Source organism: Podarcis muralis, chromosome 12, assembly GCF_964188315.1.
Source record: "Podarcis muralis chromosome 12, rPodMur119.hap1.1, whole genome shotgun sequence".
NCBI classification, from domain to species: Eukaryota; Metazoa; Chordata; class Lepidosauria; order Squamata; family Lacertidae; genus Podarcis; species Podarcis muralis.
In genome coordinates, this window is record NC_135666.1 from 2,704,830 (window position 1) to 2,728,406 (window position 23,577).

Sequence of the window (23,577 nt, forward strand, 5' to 3'; positions counted from 1 at the left end):
GCAGGCGAGATTGTGCAGAACCCCCCAGGAGCAAAAGGGGAGGAGATGGGAAGGGCATCTGAAGACCCTCTACCACCTCCACCCTCCCGCCCCCGGCAAATTGTGTGGCCAAATTCTTTCCTGGATACAGGCTCTGGATCCTGGGATGGGGGGGGGGGGGAGAGAAGGGGGCCTGTGGGGGGTTTCCATCTGACTGGGCAGACTGAACCCAGAAAGCTGCATTGACATGGGGGAAGAATGCTCCAATCCCAGACGCTCCAGATGTTCCCAAGCTGGCGACTCTTGCAGGCTATAAATGCCCCCATCCCAAGAAGCCGTCTTCTGCTCTCTTCAGTTCCTGTCCTCCGGAGCAGAGAGCTCGTCCGCCTTGCCCCCCCCCCCTCCACTGGAGCATCAGGTAAGTGGGGGAGGGGTCTGCACAGTGGGCTGGAGGGACTTGCACTGGGATGGAGTTTGAGACCCGATGGTGCCTGGAGTGGAGAGGAGACTCAATTTATTTCCCCCTTTCCAAAACAAGGGAGTTTGGGGTTGTTGGGGAACACTTTGAACATAAGAAATGAAGAAGAGCATCTTCTGGATCAGGCCAATGTCCCATTTAGTTCCAGCTTCCTGTTCTGACAGTGGCCACCCAGATGGCTCTTCTGGGACATCCACAATCAGGATTCGAACACAAGACCACTGCCCCCCTGTGGCTTCAAGCAACTGGGATTCAGTGCTGCCTCTGTAGAGGGACAGCATAGCCATTGCGGCTAGTGGTCACAGACAGCTTTATTCTCAATTAATTTGTCCAATCTTTGTTTAAGTTGGCCATCTCTGCCTCATGTGGCAGGGAGTTCCATCATTCAACTATGCGCTGTGTGAAGAAAGACTTTCTCCTGGATTCAGATCTTCCAACATTCAACTTAATTGAAAGTCCACGAGTTCTGGTGTTTATTAGAGAGGGAGGAAAACTTTTTTTCCCTGTCCACTTTCTCCAGTTGGATAGGGGGGTGTCCAACAGAATGCCATGTTGAGTTTCTCCAGACCAATTTGGAGGCTATTAATATTTGCATATGTATTAGGATAATAATACCCTCCCTCTCTCCAGGGACAGGCTGGCCGGCCCAGACTCCACAAGCGGCGCCCTCCCTCCCAAGAGATGCAGGAGGCAGCACGTCCCCCCAGGGCTTGCCACAGGTTGGTCCTGGGCACCTTGGCATGGCTCTGCCTCTGGGAGACTCTGGCGCTGGATGACGGGTAAGGAACAGATGCCTCCCCCCCATCCTCCTTCTGGGGCTGTCCATGTCTGTGCAGGCGCTGTTAGTACTTATTTTGTGTGTGTGTGTATTTTTCCTTTATCATTTCACTATTATAAATTAAAAAATAATATTTATTAAAAACATATGTATATGTTTGTGTTTTTAATCTGTTTGTGTAAAATAGAAAATGCAACTATATACTGTATATGATATTTATTAAATTTTAAAACATATAAGAAAAAGACCACCCCTTCATTGATGTATGTATGATGTTTTGGGGGGTGGCCTTGAGCTACAGGGTGGCAATTTCAAAAGTCTATATAAGGGCTTGTGCGCATGGCTCGGGGTTCTCTTCCTCCCTCCTGCGTGTGGAGAATGGGGACCCTGTTGCAACAGTTTAATAAAGACCAGGCTTACTAGCTGCTTTGCTTCTCAATATTCTCTGGTTGGCCTCTGTTACTATCTCCTACCAATAGGGAACCCACTTAAGGACTCTTGGGTACCCCATAAGGGAAAAGGAGCAGGGGTTTTTTCTTATAACAGCATGGTTGTTCAAAGTGGTACCCATGTGCTTTAGTTGAATGGTGGCAGATGTGGCCTAAGTGGTCCAGAGTAAACCTATTGAAGCCAATGAGCTTCCTTGGCTCCTGCCTGCGAAGGGAGGTAAGAATCATCTTGAGAAACTTGATGCCACTTCTTCAGGGCCAGATTTAGGTTTGATGCGGCCCTCAGCTACTGAAGGTAATGGGGCCCTTTACAAGTCCAGCTGTCCTTTGTCAACAACAAATTGTCGCTGTTTTTTTGTGTTGAATCTATGCTATAGGGTCATTTATGGACCTCACAGGTATCTCAAGCCAACTGCACATAACAAAATACGTATTTCATCAAAGTCGTTGTTGAACTGAAATACAATGAAGAAGTATGTTAATAGTGAAACAATTATTAAGCTCTAACTTAAAAAGATTTTTTTATTCATAACAAACTTAATAATGCAAACACATTGGCATTTGGCAAGAACAAAAGTTCCTTTAGAAACACAATTTACAAGGACTCATAATCTAGTCTCTAGAAACATCCTATAACATGAAATAATAATAGGTGTAAATAAATGTATGATGCAAACTACTAATAATTATAAATAGCAGAATGTAGGCACCCTATATATAGAAAGGAGCAAACCAGGGATATTTGAGGGAGCAGGCGAGCAGATGGGGCCCAGGACTTACATCATAGGAGCCTACACAACACAAAACACTGTTGCTGGATGTACGCTTTATTTTATTTGCTTGTTATCTTATATTTTGGAAATGCACATCCAGGGTTTTTTTCCTTTAACTTTGGGGGGGGGGGGCCCTAAGAGCCCTGAGCTATAGCTTGTTCAGCTAATACATAAATCTGACACTGCCCCCCAGTCAGAAGGAGAAGGCTGGCATGGAGGTCCTGGGCAGGAAGGCCAAGGGTGCCCGGCTGGCACACAGCTGCTGGTCCCTCAAGGGCCTTGTTCCCCCGCAGGCGCTGGTGCGAGAGGATGGTGCAGGTGATGGAGGAGGAAGTGGTCAGCCCCCGGCGGGAGGAGATGGTGCCCTGCGCCGATGTCTACCAGTACAACATGGCGGGCTGGCACCTCGACCAGGACCGGATGCGCCAGGCTCACGGCAGGGCAGAAGGCCAGGCTGGCACCACCAGCATGTGCTACATCTACAAGTGAGTAGGGCGGCTGGGGGGGTGGGCAGAGAGAAGGGGAGGACCCCCCCCCAGCATGGGCTAGAAGAGGGTGGGAGAATTGAGGCAGACCCTCCAAGTGCTCCTATTTTCCAGGGACGTCCCTGATTTGGAGAAGCCGTCCTGGTTTCTGAGTGTCCTGCTTTTCCTTAGGACATCCCGGGTGGCGCTGTGGTCTAAACCACAGAGCCTAGGACTTGCCGATCAGAAGGTTGGCGGTTCGAATCCCCGCGATGGGGTGAGCTCCCGTTGCTCGGTCCCTGCTCCTGCCAACCTAGCAGTTTGAAAGCACACCAAAGTGCAAGTAGATAAATACCGGTAGGTACCACTCTGGCGGGAAGGTAAACGGCGTTTCCGTTCACTGCTCTGGTCCGCCAGAAGTGGCTTAGTCATGCTGGCCACATGACCCAGAAAAACTGTCTGCAGGCAAACGCCGGTTCCCTTGGCCAGTAGAGGGAGATGAGCGCCGCAACCCCAGAGTAGTCCGCGACTGGACCTAACAGTCAGGGGTACCTTTGCCTTTACCTTTACATTGATTATTGCTTTCATTTTATGGATCAGTGCTCTCGTTAGATAGTAAAATTCATGTTAAATTGCTGTTTTAGGGGTTGTTTTTAAAAGTCTGGAACGGATTAATCCATTTTGGGTTAATTTCTATGGGAAAGTGTGTCTTGGTTTTGGAACGCTTTGCTTTTGGAACAGACTTCCGGAATGGATTAAGTTTGAGAACCAAAGGTACCATTGTATTGCAAAGGGTGGGGACCACCTGACGGGGATGTCCTCAGGGTTTCAAGGTAAGGCCGATGCTGCAAACGCTTTGGAAAAGCTCTCTATAAAGACGAAGGGTGATGATTATTTGGGAAGATCAACTTCAGTCGTGGAGCACGGCTGTTTTACGTACGTTGGGATAAACGACCGCACAACGTGAGCCGGTTTCTTGTCCTCCTCTCCTACAGGACGTGAGAAATCAGAGCTTTATCATCATCTTCTTCTTCTTCTTCTTTTGCTGTTCTGTCCTTGCAGGCCGGAGGACACGAGACCCACGCTCTGGAACCGCACGGTGCGCGCTTGCTGTGAGGGCTGGAGCGGACCCCATTGCTCGGAGGGTAAGGTCGCCCCAGAGGTGGGCCCCAGAGGCGGGTGGGTGCCCATTCTCCAGAGAAAAGTCTTTATCGAACATATTTCACAGATTTATACATCAATATACTATATTACCATTTATATCCCATCCCATACAGAAGAAAAAATAAAAATACAAGAAATTTAAAACAAAAAAAGACCTAAAATAAACTTCCAATTTTTCTAAAAAAAACAACAACACCTAAATCACACTTGCTACATTTTACACAGTATCATATTATTATATTGTTTCCTTAAATCTTTTTAATAAAGAAGAAATAAAAAGAAAAAAGGTTAAATAGAAGCATTTGTTTTAAATATATTATCTATACATTGGAAGACTCATTCAAGATCTGCCAGGAGGTTTTTGCTGTCACAGTAATTTTTCAAATATTCTTTGAATACAATCCATTCTTGATATACTTTTTGCGTAGAATACCCTCTTACCCTCCCTGTCATTTTTGCCATTTGCAGATATTCTAACAGTTTAACTTGCCATTCTGATTTTGTAGGTGCCATTTCGTTCTTCCCATATGTTGCAATTAAAATTCCGGCTGCGGATGTTGCATACATAAAGAGTGGTCTTGCTTCTTTTTTAATTTCAGTCGACATTATCCCTAATAAGAAGGCTTGTGGTCTTTTGTGAATGGGACGCCCCCATTTTCATTGGAGAAATGTTGGAGGGTATGGAGTTATCCAACCCCTGAGCTACCTGAAGGCAGCTCTGTATAGGGCAGGTTTTTAAAAATGTTTAATGTTTTATTATGCATTTATATATGTTGGAAGCTGCCCAGAGTGTCTGGGGCAACCTAGTAAGATGTGTGGGGTATAGATGGTAAAATTATTATTATGGAACGGGATGTCCCTATTTTCACTGGAGAAATGTTTAAAATGATAATTTTAGATTATATTTTAGTGATCAAGATTTAATGTATATTTTTAACTGCTGTTAAATCTGAATTGTCTCTGCTAAACCCAATTGCAATTCAATGTATTCCCGTTGCGCTTTATGATTTTTCTGATATCGTAAGTGAGCCGGAACTGGTCTGTGACAGTAATAATAAAATTCAATTCACCTGGAGAAATGTTGGAGGGTGTGGGTTTCTCTTTCTCCCTTTCTCATCTCTTTCTTCCCTGCCATTCCAGGAAAGGCGTCTCTCGGCCGCTGCTTCTCCACCTGGCAATGCCAAGACCTGCCTGGACTGCAGAACATCTCTCTGCTGGGCATGGAGGAGTGCTGCCAACGCCCCTGGGGGCACAGCTGGCAGAACGGCTCCTCCCAGCTCTGCTTCAGCTGCTCCCACCTGCCTCTGAAAGGTGGGCACCCTCAGGTCTCCTCCTTTGCCAACCGGATGCCCACTGGACTACAGCAGTGGGCAGTGGAATTCCCTGGGGGTCGCTAAGAGGCGAGGGGGTGGCAGTGGGGTGCGGCAGGTGGGTCCTTCTGAGCCAGCTCCGCCCATGGAGCATAAAACTTGTAATTTCAGGGTCACAGGTTCACGTTTCACACTGGGCGAAAGGGGGTTGGACTAGATGACCCTCGGGTCCCTTCCAATTCTAGGACTCTATGAAACATCTGTCAATGTTCAATGATCATGACTGAGCAGGCCAGAGCCTTGAGCGAAGAAGCGAATAATAATAATAATAATAATAATAATAATAATAATAATAAAATTACCACCCCAGCCACTCTGGGTGGCTTCCAACCAAATATCAAAAACAATACAGCATCAGACATTAAAAATTTCCCGGAACAGGACTGCCTTCAGGTGTCTTTTAAAGATAGGATAGCTGCTTATTTCCTTCACATCTGATGGGAGGGTGTTCCACAGGGCGGGCGCCACTACTGAGAAGGCCCTCTGCCTGGTTCCCTGTAACCTCACTTCTCACAGGGAGGGAACCACCAGAAGGCCCTCAGAGCTGGACCTCAGTGTCCGGGCTGAATGATGGGGGTGGAGACACTCCTTCATGTCTACTGGATGGAGGCCGTTTAGGGCTTGAAAGGTCAGCACCAACACTGGTCAGCCAGTGTGGTGTAGTGGTTAAGAGCGGTAGTCTCGTAATCTGGGGAACCGGGTTTGTGTCTCCGCTCCTCCACATGCAGCTGCTGGGTGACCTTGGGCCAGTCACACTTCTCTGAAGTCTCTCAGCCCCACTCACCCCACAGAGTGTTTGTTGTGGGGAAGGAAGGGAAAGGAGATTGTGAGCCGCTTTGAGACTCCTTAAAGGGAGTGAAAGGCGGGATATCAAATCCAAACTCTTCTTCTTCTTCTACTTTGAATTGTGCTCGGAAACGTACTTCCCTCCCAATAGCCCTCATCCTCTTTTACAGCCATCCAGGTTGGCGGCCATCCCAGGCTCCTGTGGCAGGGAGTTCCGCTGTTTTACTCTGTGCTGCACAAAGAAGGAACTTCCTCTGATCTGATCTGCCAGGCTTGTCCTCTCCCCCCTGACAGCTCACGTCCCTCTTTCTCTCCAGATGACCTGCCCTCGCCCTTCCTGCTCCGGCCACCGTCCCCCACGGCGCTTCTGGTCAGCTCGGCCCGACACCGCCGACACCGCCACCCCTTTGCCACCTGCGCCACCTGGGCCGGCTTCCACTACCGCAGCTTCGATGGCAAACACTTCCACTTCCACGGCAGCTGCGCCTACACCTTGGCGGCCGCCTCCGATGGCACCTGGGCCATCTACCTGTCCGCCGGCGGCGAGGGATGCAAGCCCGGCCACTGCCAAAAGGTGAGGGACGTCGGCCCCACATGCCAGGCAGGGCCAGAGGTGGGCAGGTCCTGGATCTCTGCCCCTGTCCCAAACACGTCCATTCTGCAGGAAGGACAGCGAGGAGGACGGGCGGATTTCGCACCCAGAACCAGTGGTGGATGGCTGGTTGCTGGTTGCGGCTGCTGGTAGGGCGGAAGGCAGGGAGGCTGCCAGTAGGTGGCGCCAGAGCCAAGGAAAGACAGAAGTCCCCCACAGCACTAACAGTAACTGTTATTAAACTTCACAAAGGTGCCTTGTAAGAGTGAATATAACCCAGCAGAGAGTTTTAAAACAGCAAAGACAGAGACTGCAGAGACAGCAGAGAAAGGGGAAGAACCATTTATTTAGAATTAGCCAAACTGACAGATATAATAAGACAAAAACCAAAAAGTGAAGTGAAAAAGGAACGGGATTGCCTAAATGAATACCTTAAAAGCCGAGGTTCGAGGACAGAAATCTGGCCGAGCCTGGAATAACCTTGTGAAGTGAAAGGATAAGAAAGAGGGATTTATATCTAGATGCTAGGATAGAGATGATCAGGAAAACAGGAAGACACAATGAGAGGTCAAGGAGGTGCTTTGGGATTGATGGAAGCCAATGTTTGTTTTTCTTTTTAGTGTTTATATTATTAACTTGTAATATATGGATTTGGGGTTTTTTTTGTATACTGGTTTTTGTGTATTGTTATTTTTCAATATTTTTTGTGTTGTTGTGTGGAAAATGCTAATAAAATTTATTTTTAAAAAAGAGAAAAGAAAGGCAGAAGTCAACAGCTGGATTCTACAAGGGCAGGGGTCCGCAAACTTTTCCAGCAGGGGGCCGGTCCGCTGTCCCTCAGACGTTGTGGGGGGCTGGACTATATTTTGGAAAAAAAATAATGAAAGATTTCCTATGCCCCACAAATAACCCAGAGGTGCATTTTAAATAAAAGGGCACATTCTACTCATGTGAAAACACGCTGATTCCTGGACCGTCCGCGGGCTGGGCTGAGGTGGCGATTGGGCTGGATCTGGCCCCCGGGCCTCAGTTTGCCTACCCATGTACAAGGGTAACCCGGAGGCGAAAGAAACGGCCAGGCAGGGCTGGCGGCAAATAAGATGGCAAGTGGACAGGTGGGGCCTGGCTGAGGGCAAAGCGAGGCTGGTGGGGCAGTGCCCCCCTAACCCACAGCTGCCCAGGAGAACTAGTTTCTGGCAGCCATAATGCGGATGGAGGGGGGCCCTCAGAGCATGTGCAGAGTTCCTTCCTTCGCCTCAGAGTAGAAATGCTGCCTGGGAAGAAGGAGTGGACAGATATTTTGCCAGCCCTGCCTCAAACGGGAATGGCCAGCCCGACTGCGCTGTTTCCATGGTAATTATCTGCGTGTTTCTAAAAGATTACAGATACATATTTTTTATTAAAGCTTTTTTGATACAACAAGATAAAAATGGGGGGGGGGAGAGAAGAAAGAAAAGAGAAAAGGAAAAGAAAGGAAGAAAAAGAAAAGAGCTTAATTGTTTTTTAATGATTGTTTCCACTCCCCGCCCCCTCATGTTTTCAGTTGTTCTTATTTTTATCTGTGAGCTATGCAGTATTTTAGCCAGTTCAGGCAGCTGCAGTTACTTTGCATTCCCCAAAGAGGAAAACAAAAGTTGAAAGTATCCGCTCCCTTTACAGTGGTACCTCGCAAGACGAATGCCTCACAAGACAAAAAACTAGCTAGACGAAAGGGTTTTTGGTTTTTTGAGCTGCTTCGCAAGACGATTTTCCCTATGGGCTTGCTTCGCAAGACGGAAACATCTTGCAAGTTTGTTTCCTTTTTCTTAACACCGTTAATTCAGTTGCGACTTGACGTCGAGGAGCAACTCATAGCACGCGGTGTGGTAGCCTTTTTTGAGGTTTTTAAAGACTTTGGTGATTTTTGAAGCTTTTCCAAAACTTTCCCGACACCGTGCTTCGCAAGACGAAAAAAATCGCAAGACGGCAAAACTCGCGGAACGAATTAATTTCGTCTTGCGAGGCACCACTGTATGACCTAACAGTGGAGTCTAGCCTTCCCTCACTGGGAGTCTATTTTCTGCCAGATCTATCGAGTGCAAGGTTCCCGTTCTGTCAGAATTTCCCCCCCTTCCCCCTGCCCAAAGAGGGGTTTGAAAGTTTTATTTGATTTTTTTTAATAAAAAAGATCTTTTCAGGTTGCGGCTTCGGTCAGCGGTAGCTGCTTTCACTTTTATTTCAGCAGAAAGGGATCGACCTCTGTGTTTAAATCCCTTCCTGTCCAATTATGTATCCAAATTTAGATCCTTTTTACTCACAGTCTTCCAATCTTATTTTTTCGGAGAAATTGGTCGCTCACGATCGCCGGACGTGGAGCTTCGTGCAGTGAAGAAAGCGAGTCGATTCCACAGTGTCCACATCTCCAACCCCACTCGCTCTCGGGGCTCTTTTTAGAACTTACCGGGGAGTGGGGGAGTTGCTCAGGGTACCAGCCGGAACACCAGGTCCTCAGAATGCTCAATCTGAGTTTTTTTGGGGGGTTCCGTGACGCTCTCGCGGTCACCCCAATCTTCAAAGCTCCGGGGCTCTTTCAGCCGAAAGAGCTCCCGTCCGTCATTAATTGGGCGACCAACCGGAAGTCCGATTAAAGCTTTTTTGATACAACAAGATAAAAATGGTGGAAAAAGAAAGAAAGAGAAAAGGAAAGGAAGAAAGAAAAAGAAAAGAGCTTAATTGTTTTTTAATTATTATTTCCACTCCCCGCCCCCCTTATGTTTTTAGTTGTTCTTATTTTTATCTGTGAGCTGCCTTGAGTCCCTGCCAGGGAAAAAGGTGAGGTACAGAAAATAAATAAATAAATAAATAAATAAATAAATAAATAAATAAATAAATAAATAAATAAATAATTTTAGGTTGAGTGAAGCTGTCACCTCAGACATCTGAGTTCAGGTGTCATGAAAGGGCAGAAAGATATAATTTAATACTATTTATTGTCTATAATTATTTATTGTCAATAAATATTATTTCTTGCATACCCCACCAGATGGGTGGGGTATAAATAATAAAATTATGATGATTATTCTTCACTCCTAGGAAGAGGCACCGGAGGAATTCTCTTTCTCCTAGGGAGAGACCCCCCTCAAATAGCGTCGGGCGCCCTTGGCTCTTAACTCTGTACCTTGGCTTTTTGGGGGAGGGGGGACGGGGCACCCAGAATGCCTTGGGCCAGCCCTGGGACTCTGGCCAGAGCAGGATTTGGGAGCCCCCCAACCTCATGAGACCCTCTCTCCCCACCAGGACCTTCGCCTACTGTTCGGCCTCGACCTGGTTGTGGCTCAAGGACGGCGCGTCTCCGTGAACGGCGCTGCGGTGCCCGAGGGGGAGCCCCGCTTGCAGAAAGGTGAGGAAGCGGAGCAGCCGGTGGGGAGATGGGGGAAGACTTTTTAATTAATTTATTTATATTTTATTAAACAAACATTACAAACATAACATACAAAAAAAGTAAAAAACAAATTAATGGTACATTAGATATTTCTAAATACCGTATTTTTTGCTCTATAGGACTCACTTTTTCCCTCCTAAAAAGTAAGGGGAAATGTGTGTGCGTCTTATGGAGCGAATGCAGGCTGCGCAGCTATCCCAGAAGCCGGAACAGCAAGAGGGATTGCTGCTTTCGCTGCACAGTGATCCCTCTTGCTGTTCTGGCTTCTGAGATTCAGAATATTTTTTTTCTTGTTTTCCTCCTCCAAAAACTAGGTGTGTCTTGTGGTCTGGTGCGTCTTATAGAGCGAAAAATATGGTAGTTATTACAGTATACATAACTGAATTGTCAAGAATGTAAAATAAATGTGCATTATATAAAAGAAGTAAAGAGAGAGAGAAAAGGAAAAAGAAGGAGAAAGTTGCACGGCGACAAAACCGAAAAATTAACAAAACTAAAACCGCCTATTAAACAAAAAGCAATATTTAGTTAATTTGAACCGATACCAGGGTATTCTACCCACAAAGTCCCTCTTCCCGGATTCAGTCCCTTTTTAAATTTGTTGGTTTGCTGACTTCCGCCTACTCTTTTGTGGTTTCAGTTCAGCCATTTCTGTCTTTGATCTGTATTTAACTGTTTGTCTCCATCTTGGGATACCTCTCTCTGCGAAATTAGTCTAAACACAGCCAAGTGTTGTTGTTGGAACCATGTTTATTCAAGTCATTTTTAAAACATTTAAAAACAGAATTCTAAGGTGTCTCTCATCCAAGCAGTGTGTGTCTGTGAAAGAGAGAGTGGAGTCCACAGTTCAGCTTGTGCTACGGCACCGATACCAAGTCCTCTCCTGCTTTATCCCAGGGATCAGTGTTTGGTGGCTGGGAGACTTCGTCTTCGTGGAAAGCGGCCTGGGGGTGCGGGTCAAGTACGATGGGCGCGACACCGTCTACGTCACCATCGGGGCGGACCTGAAAGGAGCCACCCGAGGGCTGTGTGGGGTCTACAACGACGACCCTGCAGGTAAAGAACGTAGGGGGACACCCACACTTTTCACTCATCCATGGAGGAGAAACAGAAGGGAGAGCTCTCACTTCTGACACCATGTTGCTCTTCACCAAAGGTCCAAAACTCTCGCCAGCATTGGACCAAGGTAGCCGCTCTCTGGGTTTTGTATCGGGGGTGGGTGGGTGGTAGTCATTAGAAGGCAGTCTGCAAAACTTTTGCTGGGGGGGGGGCAAAGTAAACCACTGAAAAAGATGGGGGGGGAGCAGGCTGGTGTCCCACAAAGCAAATGAGAAGAGCCCTTTTGACTTATTTCTCAGGCTCTACAAATGCAAGGAACATTTTTAAAAAATCAAAGCTGGGGATCTGGAGATTATGGTTCATCCTTTGATGGGGGGGTAACTGCCCCCCTGCTTCCTCCCTTACTACCACAATCCCTGTGGATGCCCCAGGGCAAACAGTGGCGCCACTTAACATCACAGAAGTGCAGAATTGGAAGGGACAACCAAGCTCATCTAAACCCATCCCTTACAATCCTGGTGCAAGGAAAAAATGTAGGTATAAAAGAGGAACTCCTGTCAGCCCAGATCCAAATTTGGTGAGAAAACCCCAACAGAGATTTAAAATCACAAAATATGCAACAAAGCAAAGCATGGAAATATAGTCTGTTAGACCTTTAAAAGATGCCCCTGTGAGCTCCCAAATTTTCCCTCTTATCCCAGCATAGGAAAAGACCACACATGGGGTAAGTTAAAAATGGGTTTACTTACAAACTCTTCCAAGGTCAAGTTCATGTGCTTTCCCCTACATCAGTCAGAAAAATTGCACAGGCAGTAAATCTTGGCTTAGTTGCAAAGTGGCGAAAGCTCCTAAATTATTGGTATATAGCAAATCAGGAGTGGCTAATCAGAGCCATGAGGTTTGAGCTGGAACAATAAACTCAGAACCTCTTTACACGTTGAGCTTTTCAGGGGGTGAACGAAGGCTTGATCACCTAGTTCCTCCCCAGGTGAGGGGAAGTGGATTTAGCTAAGCCTGGCAGGACACCTTACTCTATGGTTTTAACACCTTCATTGGAGTTAAATATGTTGGTTATATGAAGCTGGTTATCCTACAGGAATAACAATGAAATTCTTGACCTTTCCGACGCCTTCTCCTCCGCCTCCCTTGGGGCGGTTGGGTGAGCATCCCCCCCAGGGATCTTTCTCAGGAGGGGCCCCTTCCCCTGCTGCTCCCCACCCCAACTTGCCTGCCCCCTAGTGGCCGAGAGGGGAAGGCTATTCCGGCACCCTTCTCTGCCAGAACCCTTCCCACATGCACCCCACTACCTTTTCTCCTTGCACCCACAGACGACTTCCTACGCGTGGGAGGCGATGTGGCCACTTCGGCGGCGAGCTTTGGCAATTCGTGGCGCGTCCCGGACGCCGGATTGGTAGGTGGTGCGAGCGCGGACCAAAGTCGCTTCCAAACGACTGGCTTACTCCCTGAGGACTTGTCTTGGTTCGTTTCCGCGGTTTGCAGAGAGGTCGGAACATAGGAAGTTGCCTTGCACTGAGTCAGGCCAAGTCTCTATCTAGCTCAATACTGTCTACACTGGCTGGCAGCTCTCCAGGCTTTCGGACAGGGCTTAATCCCAGCCCTACCTGGACCTTCTAGATGCCAAGCAGGCGCTCTCCCCTTTGAGCCACTGTGAAGAGAGCATTTGCCCTGGCTCCTCTGAGTTCTCCCTCCTCCCCCTGTTAGGGAATCATTCTGCCAGAAACAAGTAGAAAGTTTCTAGAAGGTTCCAGAGTTTTCCCTTTATGTATGGGAATGGCTCTTTGAGCTTAATTGGCATCAGCTGGAAGTGCTAAGAAGAAGAAGAAGGCCACTCGGTTTTGTTTTTGCAAACGTCTGTCCGAAGAGTGTTGCCTGTGAAATCTGTTGAAGGACTGTTCCTGTAATTTACGACGTGCTGGAGATCAGACTTTTGTTTGAAAGTGTGCTGTTAATTCCCGTTTATTTTAACAGTCAAAAATATATTTGCTACTGCAATGCTTTTACCTGGTCTGGGAATAATATCTCTTGGCTGAGAGTTCACAGAGTTTGTGAGTCATCTTTAGAATAACTTCGTCATTGTTCATCACGTCCGCGAGAGAAAGAAGATAAACTCTGCTAAACAGTATATATTCTGGGAATAGAGTTGAGAGATGACCTAACCTGGGGAGAAAACAGCAAAGACCTGATGAAGAGAGCACAGCCAAGGTTATATTTTCTGAGAATCCTCTGGAAAAATAATCTCTCAAAGGACATGTTGATGGCATTTTACCATTATACTGTGGAGAGTGTATTAACTTATGGTCTGTGTGTGTGGTTTGGGAGCTGCACGGCCAGGGGAAAAACAATGCTGTCCAGGGTTGTCAAGACTGCGGAGAGAATAATTGGGTGCACTCTTCCCACCTTGGATCAAATCTATGCTTCCAGGTGCCATAAGAAAGCGGCAGAGATAGCGCAGGATAGTGCGCACCCCGGAAATTATCTCTTTCAGCTTCTGCCTTCTGGAAGAAGGTCCAGGGTTATAAAGACTAGGACTAGCCACCTGAGAAACAGTTTCTATCCCAATGTGATTTTGGTTTTTAATGCAATATAAGGTAGTCTCTAGGGACGCGGGTGGCGCTGTGGGTCAAACCACAGTGCCTAGGACTTGCCGATCGTATGGTCGGCGGTTCGAATCCCCGCGGCGGGGTGAGCTCCCGTCTTTCGGTCCCAGCTCCTGCCCACCTAGCAGTTCAAAACCACGTCAAAGTGCAAGTAGATAAATAGGTACCGCTTTATAGCGGGAAGGTAAACAGCGTTCCGTGTGCTGCGCTGGTGCTGGCTCGCCAGAGCAGCGATGTCACACTGGCCATGTGACCTGGAAGTGTCTGCGGACGGCGCCGGCTCCCGGCCTCTAGAGTGAGATGAGCGCACAACCCTAGAGTCTGTCAAGACTGGCCCGTACAGGCAGGGGTACCTTTACCTTTAAGGTAGTCTCTATGTGAGTATATTGTATTCAATTATGAGGTATCAGAGTTTTTAGGGGGCTAACCAGGGTGGAATAGCTGGGATAGCAGGCTTGTTGGTTTTTGAATGTCTGATGTAGATTTTTTTCAATTTCGTTGTTCTGTATGGGACAATGACAATAAAGATTATCGTATCGTATTGTAAAAGAGGTTTTACCTAGCCACCAGTATCTGCACAGTGAAAGTGTCTGGACGGTAACCTCTAATATCCCTACCCTAGATCCCCTGTGAAGACGCGGCAGAGGAGCCTCACAGCTGTGAAGCGCCGGAAGGCCGAGGGAAGCAGCAGGAGGCAGAGTCCATTTGCCAGAAGCTTCTTTCCGGCCCTTTCGGTCAATGCCACTTGGAGGTGAGGGGTCTTCCACACCACACGCCTTCCCCAGCCTCCCTTTAACTTCCAACCTCTTGCCCGCTCATGCCACACCCTCACTGAGGTCCGGCCTCTTGCTCTGTCTCTGGCAGGTGGACCCCAGGGGCTTCTACGACACCTGCATGTACCTGCACTGCAGCGGAGCCGGGCTTGGTGCTGTTTGCGAGACCTTTGCCGGCTACGCCCGCGAGTGCGCCCAGAGGAGCGTTTTCGTCAGCTGGAGGCGGGCCGGATTCTGTGGTAAGCAGGGGCAGAGCAGGGCACCCAGGAAGCACCTGCCTTTGGGGGCATCGACCCCTCAAAGCAGAAGGCATGTTTCTCCAAGGCTGTGTGATTCCAGCACATTGGCCACAATCTCCTCCTCCTCCTCCTCCTCCTCCTCCTCCTCCTCCTCCTCCTCCTCCTCTTGTTTCTATCCTGCCGTTTCCCCAGACCTGGACTCAAGGTGGCTTCCGCAAATTCCAAGAATTCACAAAGATCATAGACAGAGGCTCTGAGATTACACCCACAAGCTCCTTTAGCACCCTTGGGTACAGCTCATCACTGAAATTAGCTAGGTGTTCCCTTCCTCTTTTCCTATTTTGGGCTGCAACTCCCGCTTTCCATCATTTATTCTCTTATCACTGGTCTGGGCATCGCTTTCCTTTTGGGTGAAGACAGAGGCAAAGGAGGTGTTGAGAATTCTGTCTTTTCTCTGTCACCCAACAGCATTTCTCCATCTTCCCCACACAGAGGACCTTATCACTTGCTTGTTCTTCCTTTTACTTCAGACCTAGTCAAAGAAACTTTTTTTTTTATCCTCTCTTGCAATCCTGAGCTCATTCTGAGCTTTAGCCAGCCTGACTTTCCCCCGGCAACTGTTGGCTACTTGTGTGATGTTTTGGGACTACAGTTCCCATCATCACTGACCACTGGTCCTGTCAGCTAGGGATGATGGGAGTTGTAGTCCCAAAACATGTGGAGGACCGAGTTTGGGGATGCCTGCTTTAACCCCAAAACCAAGTGCCAGATTTACTTATAAGCTAAACAAGCTATGGCTTAGGGCCCCACTCTCTTGGGCCCCCCCCAAAAAAAAAATTAAAGGAAAAAAACCTGGATGTACATTTCCAAAATATAAGATAAAAAGCAAGTAAAATAAAAGCTACATATAGCAACAGTGTTTTGTGTTGTGCAGGCTCCTATGATGTAAGTCAGGGGCCCCACCTGCTCCCTAAAATATCCCTGGTTTGCTCCTTTCTATATATAGGGTGCCTACATTCTGCATGGACTGGTTGCAAGGCAACATGTGCAAATGGCTTGAGATACCTATTAGGTCCATAAATTACCATAGAACATATATTCATTAGGGACGCGGGTGGCGCTGTGGGTGAAACCACAGAGCCTAGAACTTGCCGATCAGAAGGTCGGTGGTTCGAATCCCTTCAATGGGGTGAGCTCCCATTGCTCGGTCCCTGCTACTGCCAACCTAACAGTTCAAAAGCATGAAGTGCAAGTAGATAATTAGGTACCGCTCCGGCGGGAAGGTAAGCAGTGTTTCCATGCGCTGCTCTGGTTCACCAGAAGCGGCTTAGTCCTGCTGGCCACATGACCCGGAAGCTGTATGCCGGTACCCTCGGCCAGTAAAGTGAGATGAGCACCGCAACCCCAGAGTCTTCTGCAACTGGACCTAATGGTCAGGGGTCCCTTTATCTTTTATATATTCAACACAAAAAGAAGCAACAATTTGTGTTGACAAAGGACATAGAAAAGGCCCCATTACCTTCAGTAGCTGAGGGCCGCATCAAACCGAAATCCGGCCCTGCTTACATGTATTCCAGAGCATTCTGAGTGTGGTCACCCCCAACATCTGTATAATGGGGCGATGATCATGTTGATGGCTGTGATAAGAGGAGGCCAGTTTGCCTAGGGAAAGAGGGGGGCAGGAGCTTCTCCCACCCCACCCCCCGAAGACTGCTGTGTCCCCCACAGTTCTCTCTAGACATCTGGGAACCTCCCCCTTGAAACTGCCCCTCTTCTTCCCTCCTGACAGAAAAGTCGTGTGGGCAAGGAAAGCACTACTCCGACTGCGTCTCCTCGTGCCCAGCCAGCTGTGCTGCGGTGGGCGCAGCCGAGGAAGGGCACTGCCGGGATGAGTGCGTGAGCGGCTGCGAGTGCCCGGCCGGCCTCTACCTGGAAGGGGGGGCCTGCGTCCCGGAGAGCCAGTGCCCCTGCTTCCACCGGCGCCAGAAGTTTGCCCCGGGAGATGTCCTCCAGCAGCGATGCAACCGTTGGTGAGGCTCTGCCCTTCTGAACCCACAAAAGGTTATGTCTCAGGATAGCTGGAGGGGGGACATGGTCCGATTAGTCTTGCCGAGCGCAGCAGTATCTTTAGCCCAGGGGTAGCTGGCATTCTTGGAGTTCCTGGAAACACAGAACTGTAAATTGGAAAGGAGAGGAGTCAGGGGTTACAGCGCTTCCTCAGGGTTCAGTTTCCTTGGAAAGGAGGTCAGCAGAGACATCTGAAGGCAGCACTGTTTAGGGAAGTTTTATTCTGTTTTTAATATTCTGATGGAAGCCGCCCAGAGTGGCTGGGGGTACCCAGCCAGATGGGCGGGTTAAAATAAATAAATTATTGTTGTTGTCGTCTTAGGATGCATGCTTTAGTTTACACATATACAGTGGTACCTTGGTTCTCAAACTTAATCCGTTCCGGAAGCGTTCCTAAACCAAAGCGTTCCAAAACCAAGGTGCGCTTTCCCATAGAAAGGAATGCAAAACTCCGGTCCAGACTTTTAAAAACAACCCCTAAAACAGCAATTTAACATGAATTTTACTATCTAATGAGACCATTGATCCATAAAACGAAAGCAATAATCAATGTACTGTACTATAAAATAAATAAGACAGTATTGTAGATGATAAAAATTAAAATTTAATTTTTTTCTTACCTGCACTGATGATAGTCATTGTTTTATCCATTTCTGCAGTCACACAATCAATCAATCAGTAGCTGAACTGGGTTCCACACAGTCACAAAAACAAATGAACCAAAAAAAGCCTCAGAAACAAAAACGCAAAATAAATAGCAAAACAAAAGCGCCAATCTTAATTCGTTCTGGAAGTCCATTTGACTTCTGAAATGTTCGAAAACCAAGGCGCAGCTTCTGATTGGTGCTGGTGCCCCGGAAACAATAGCCGACAGCTACTTCTGGGTATTAGGTGTTTGGGAACCAAGGTGTTGGGGAACCAAGGTACCACTGTATTGACGCATGCCATCTCTGAGCAGTGAGAGACTCCAAGCCAGGCTTCCTCAACCTCGGCCCTCCAGATGTTTTGAGACTACAATTCCCATCATCCCTGACAACTGGTCCTGCTAGCTAGGGAATCATGGGAGTTGTAGGCCAAAAACATCTGGAGGGCCGAGGTTGAGGAAGCCTGCTCCAGGGGTTTCAGGCAATGGTTCAGTTTCCTTGGAAAGAAGGTCAGCGGAGACTGCAGTGTCTTTAGTTTATATGGTTGTACTGACACATAAATGCAACCTGAGCGTATGATGGAGGGGCTCACAGAATCAGCCCCCCAAGAGATCTTGCTTCTCTGTTAGTCACAGCTTCTGATCCAGCGCAGAGCAAGCAGATCTCTGTATCTCCGGCTTCCAGGCTGCTCTCCAACCCCTCTCTGGCATCTTTTCTCCTACCTAGCTAGGTGAGAGGGATGGAGGAAAGGAGAGCCAAGAGACCGCCATCGCTTAGTCGCAGTTCGTGCTGCAAGCCATTTTTGGGGGGATGCTAAGGATGGTACTTAACTGTCCAGCTATGGTCCTTATCTTACAATAAACTTGCCCAAGAAGTTAAGCAGGCTCCTCTGTTAGATTCCAACCTTCCTTGGGCACAGAACCCCAAGAATTGGAAGGGACACCAGGGCATCATCCAGACTGACCCCCCTCAAACTCACAGCAGTATCTTTGGCTATTGCTCTAGCACCCTGACGTGACTCCCATTCCCTTCTCCCCACAGCACGTGCCAAGGGGGACGCTGGCTTTGCTCCCAGGACCAGTGCTCTGGGGAATGTGCCATAACCGGTGACCCTCACTACCTGACTTTTGACCGCAAGCGCTTCTCCTTCCACGGCACATGCCAGTATACCCTAGTGCAGGTAAGAGGTTCAGGTGAGGAGGCAGGAGGTGGGGGTGGGGGCAGTGTGGTTCCAGCTGGGTTTCAATCATTTTGGTGGAAAACCTCATTATTTGTTTAATTTCAAGAAAATTATACAAAATCCAGGTATTACAAGTTCATTTTCTTTTTTTCAGATGAAAACAATTATTTGATTTTACAGATTGAAATTTACACTCATATCGCAAATCATAATCAAAAAAGAAAGAAAAAATATTTCTCTGAATCTTTGGCCTTCCCACCCCCCCTCCATGGGGTCCACATCCTTTCCTGCTACATTTTTTAAAATATCCATTATATCCATAGTTCTTGTTATGTTACAAGTGTTATTACAATCCTGCTAACAATTTTAACTGTTTACAATGGTCTCGAAGGTAAACTATAAACTTTCCCCATTCCTTCTTAAAATGTTGATCCTCCTGATATCTGAGCCTTCCAGTCTACAAGTTCATTTTCTCTTTCACACCAAAACTCCACGAGAAGTTTCCAATCCTTAATAAATGCCAATAGGTATTTCTCTCTCATTAAACACGTCAACTTTGCCATCTCAGCCAAGTCCAATAATTTTAGGAATCGTTCCTCCATAGTAGGTAGCTTTGTATTTTCCCATCTTGGTGTCTGTAACAATCTCGCCGCTGTCATCTCACTGATCTCGGGGCTGTTCTCCTCCACTTTACAGGATTATGTGGATGGGAAGCTCCACATTTCCTCGGAGAATGTGGCATGTGGGAGTCGAGGGACCAGCAGCTGCCTCCACTCTGTGACCGTCACTGTGCAGAAGGTCTCTGCCCGCCTGTCCTTCACAGGTGAGAGAGGGAGGTGACAGTTATGGAGAATCTTTCATGAGTGGACATCAACGCCATAGGGGATGGGCGGGCAGGAGGCTAACCCGAGGCTCTCCAGATTTTGCTCCAGATTGTTGCTGGCTAGGGCTGATGGGAGTTGGAGTCCCGCAACATCTGGAGGACTAAAGGGTTCCCACTCTATCCGCTCAAATGCATTCACCCTGCTCAGGCTGGGGGTTTTGTGCACATGTGAGGCACGTCAGCATGGAATAGCACAGGTGTTGCTCGTGTGAAGCCAGACAGGTTCCTTGCAGCCCCCCATCCTGGCACAAACGTGCTACCACATTCTCAGGGTGCAAGAGTTCAGAGTCTGAGGATGGCAATGGCTTCCTTCAGCAAACTGAAGGTGGTTTGGAAGATGCCTGTGGTGTGATAAATCATCGCAAAAACCTGCAAAGCTGCCTCCTCCTGAGACAGATCATTGGTCAATCCAGCTCAGGCTGGCAACAGCTCTCCAGGAATCCTGGACAGAGAGAGGCCTTCCCCAGCCAGTACTTCAGACTTGAGATCCCCTTTGCAACTGGAGATGATGCCAGGGATTGAATCTGGGGCCTTCTCTGTGCAAAGCGTTTTCTTTCTCACAATGAGCTCACTTTGCAAGGCTGCAGATGCTCTGGTCCTCCCGAGTTACTGTCCATCTAGTCTAACCCCCTTTTCACCCCTCCCTCTCACCTTTCTCCTTTGCTTCCCAGGGGAGCTGTCAGTGAACGGCCAAGAAGTCTCCCTCCCTTTTGCCAGCGCTGACCTGACGGTGCGCCTCGCCTCCTCCTCCTTCCTGCTTCTGCAGGCCTTTGGGGCTCACTTGCTGTGGGGCCTGGAGTTTCCGGCAGTCTACATCACCCTCCAGCCTAGCTTTGCCAACAAGGTGAGCCTGGGATGATGATAATTTTCTTCACAGGAACATCTTGCCTGCGGCTCTGAGATGTGCAGTGAGCCACCGTTTAGATTTAGAACCAGACCTATAGGGTGTATGAAGCAGCTGGTGTGCCCTTGACTTTCCAGATCCTCAGGGACATTGATTGACTGACTGACTGACTGACTGACTGATTGATTACCTGTCCTTCACCCTAAGGTCCCAGGGTGGCTTAGAAGGTTAAAGGTATTATTAAAAAGCAATTTAAAACAATCATAAAAATAAGGCGGGTCCTAAAAAAACAGCCTCCTCAAGTGTCAGAAGCCAGGAACAAGAGGTGCTTCTTCAGCATCCTTCAGAAGCTGCACAATGAAGTTGCCAGTGGAGGGAATTCCATAACTTAGGAGCCAACACAGAGAAGGCCCTGTCCTCTTGGGCCACCCCCACCCCTGAGCTTCTGAGGCAAGAGGGGCCCTTCCTCCAATCTCAGCACCCAACAGTGTCTGTAGGGCAGGAGACGGTCTTTCAGCTATTTGGGGACTGATTCATATGGGGCTTTACAGCCAGCATGTGCACTTGGAATTGGGCCAAGAAACAAGCTGGTAACCAGCGCAAGCAGTTTTGAAATGGTTTATGAGATCTAAATGCAAACACACACACACACTGCCGCCACTAATTTGGCCACTGCCTTTGGGTCCAAGTGGAGTTTCCGAGTTGTCTTCAAGGACAGCCCCATGTAGGGCACATGGCAGCAATCCAATCTGGAAGTTTCCTGGAGCGTGGAGGGCTGTGGCCAAGTCATCTCTGTCCAAAAGAGACCGTCGCTGGCAACCCAGCCAGAGATGGGGAAAGGCCCTGGCTCAGCAGTACAGTGGTACCTCGGGTTGCAAACGGGATCCGTTCCAGAGGCCCGTTCGCAACGTGAAAAGAATGCAACCCGCAGCGGCACGTCTGCGCATGCGCGGTTTGCAATTTGCCGCTTCTGTGCATGCACGTGACGTCATTTTCTGCTTCTGCACATGCGCGAGCGGCGAAACCCAGAAGTAACCCTTTCTGGTACTTCCGGGTCACTGCGGGGCGTAACCTGAAAGAACGTAACATGAAGCGGACGTAACATGAGGTACCACTGTATGTCCCTTCTTCCGCCTTCCAGGTCCGAGGCCTTTGCGGCACCTACAACTGGAACCAGCAGGACGAGTTCACCACGCCGGAGGGAGACGTGGAGTCCAGTGCCTCCGCTTTCGCCAGCAGGTTCCGCATCTCGCACCACTGCCCCTCCTTCGGCACGTTCCCTTTTGACCCCTGCAGCATGTACGCCCAGCGGAGGCAGTTTGCAGAGGCGGCTTGCGAGGTCCTCCACAGCCCCCCCTTCCAGGTAAGAGGGGAGGGCCTGCAGCCCCCTAGGGGGAGGAGATGTAGCCCTGAAACCGAGGCAAAAGCAAGAGATTTATCTGGGCAAGACTCGGGCCCCATGTCCTTGGTGGAGATCTCATCCCGATCTCAAAAATCTGCCATCCATCTTCATCCTCTTATTTTGTGATCCCCAAAGTAGTTGTTGCTGGCTTCTGTGGGGTGGTGAGATTATCTAGGGAGGCCCTAACAGGCAAGCCGGTGGCAACCCAGTCAGATGGGTAGGGTGCAAATTGTTATTATTATTATTACTACTAGGTCTGGCCTCCTAAGTAGACCTTGTTTCCTTGAATAAAGAGTTAACTTCACTGACGCAGTGTAAATTATTAGTGACCTGCTCCTGGCACCCACTAAGAATAAGAATAGGAATAATTTATTATTTATACCCCGCCCATCTGGCTGGGTTTCCCCAGCTACTCTGGGCGGCTCCCAACAGAATATTAAAAACACGATAAAACATCAAACATTAAAAACTTCCCTAAACTGGGCTGCCTTTGGATGTCTTCTGGTGGGAGGGCGTTCCACAGGGCGGGCGCCACTACCAAGAAGACCCTCTGCCTGGTTCCCTGTAGCTTTGCTTCTCGGAATGAGGGAACCGCCAGAAGGCCCTCAGAGCTGGACATCAGTGTCCGGGCTGAATGGTGGGGGTGGAAACACTCCTTCAGGTATAAATTTTTGTTGTTGTTGTTGTTATTTATTTATTCAGTCTTTGCAATTGCCTAATTGGGGCCACAGTTGCTGGCTACTAGGTCTGACCTCCTAAGTAGACCTTGTTTCCTTGATTAAAGAGTTAACTTCACTGACGTCCTGTAAGTTATGACTGACCTGCTCCTGCCACTCGTCCCTGGCACCATCTATTGCTTTTTGCTGCATTTTCACATTAATATCTTTGGCAGCTGAGCAAGTCTTAATGACCATCTGGGCCTGCCTCAAGCCATCTCTGCGTCCTGGGAAAACCAGGCCGCTTGCTCATGCCAGTGCCCCCGTCTCCCCCCTCGCAGGCCTGTCACGATGTGGTGGAGCGGGACCCATTCTACCAGCTCTGCCTCTACGACGTGTGTGGTTGTTCTGCTGGCAAAGACTGCTTGTGTGGCGCTGTGGCCGCCTACGCCAGGCAGTGCGCCCAGGAGGGAGCCCCTGTCGCCTGGAGGAACCAGACCTTCTGCCGTGAGTTTCCTGGGGGAGGGCAGGGGGAGGGTGTGTTTGTCGTGTTGTTGGGGCAAGTGCCAAGATGGCAGTGTCCGCAAGGGTAGGATGGAGAATTGGGGAGGGCGACGAGAATCTCATGCAGCGGTTCCCAAATTGGGTGGTACCCATCCCTGGGTGGTGGTGGGATTATTTAAGGGGCACTAAGAGGCAAGGAGGGACGCGGGTGGCGCTGTGGTCTAAACCACAGAGCCTAGGACTTGCCGATCAGAAGATCAGCGGTTGAAATCCCCATGACGGGGTGAGCTCGGTCCCAGCTCCTGCCAACCTAGCAGTTTGAAAGCACGTCCAAGTGCAAGTAGATAAATAGGCACCGCTCCGGCGGGAAGGTAAACGGTGTTTCTGTGCGCTGCTCTGGTTCGCCGGAAGTGGTTTAGTCATGCTGGCCACATGACCCGGAAGCTGTACGCTG

General features: G+C 48.7%; 1 protein-coding gene across 1 annotated transcript in view; it reads left to right on the plus strand.

The window, feature by feature from the left end:
• Positions 1–805: 805 nt before the first annotated feature.
• SSPO (SCO-spondin) overlaps positions 806–23,577 on the plus strand; it is a 160,628-nt gene continuing 137,856 nt past the window's right edge. The window contains exons 1-16 of the mRNA XM_077916267.1: positions 806–1,236; positions 2,751–2,942; positions 3,984–4,066; positions 5,226–5,396; positions 6,559–6,815; positions 10,110–10,212; positions 11,152–11,310; positions 12,642–12,805; positions 14,554–14,682; positions 14,796–14,943; positions 16,733–16,973; positions 18,696–18,834; positions 19,531–19,657; positions 20,389–20,561; positions 21,703–21,924; positions 22,961–23,126. Of these exons, the coding sequence (XP_077772393.1) occupies positions 1,139–1,236; positions 2,751–2,942; positions 3,984–4,066; positions 5,226–5,396; positions 6,559–6,815; positions 10,110–10,212; positions 11,152–11,310; positions 12,642–12,805; positions 14,554–14,682; positions 14,796–14,943; positions 16,733–16,973; positions 18,696–18,834; positions 19,531–19,657; positions 20,389–20,561; positions 21,703–21,924; positions 22,961–23,126 (2,572 nt within the window). The 5' untranslated portion in view covers positions 806–1,138. The remainder of the gene's footprint in view (positions 1,237–2,750; positions 2,943–3,983; positions 4,067–5,225; positions 5,397–6,558; positions 6,816–10,109; positions 10,213–11,151; positions 11,311–12,641; positions 12,806–14,553; positions 14,683–14,795; positions 14,944–16,732; positions 16,974–18,695; positions 18,835–19,530; positions 19,658–20,388; positions 20,562–21,702; positions 21,925–22,960; positions 23,127–23,577) is intronic.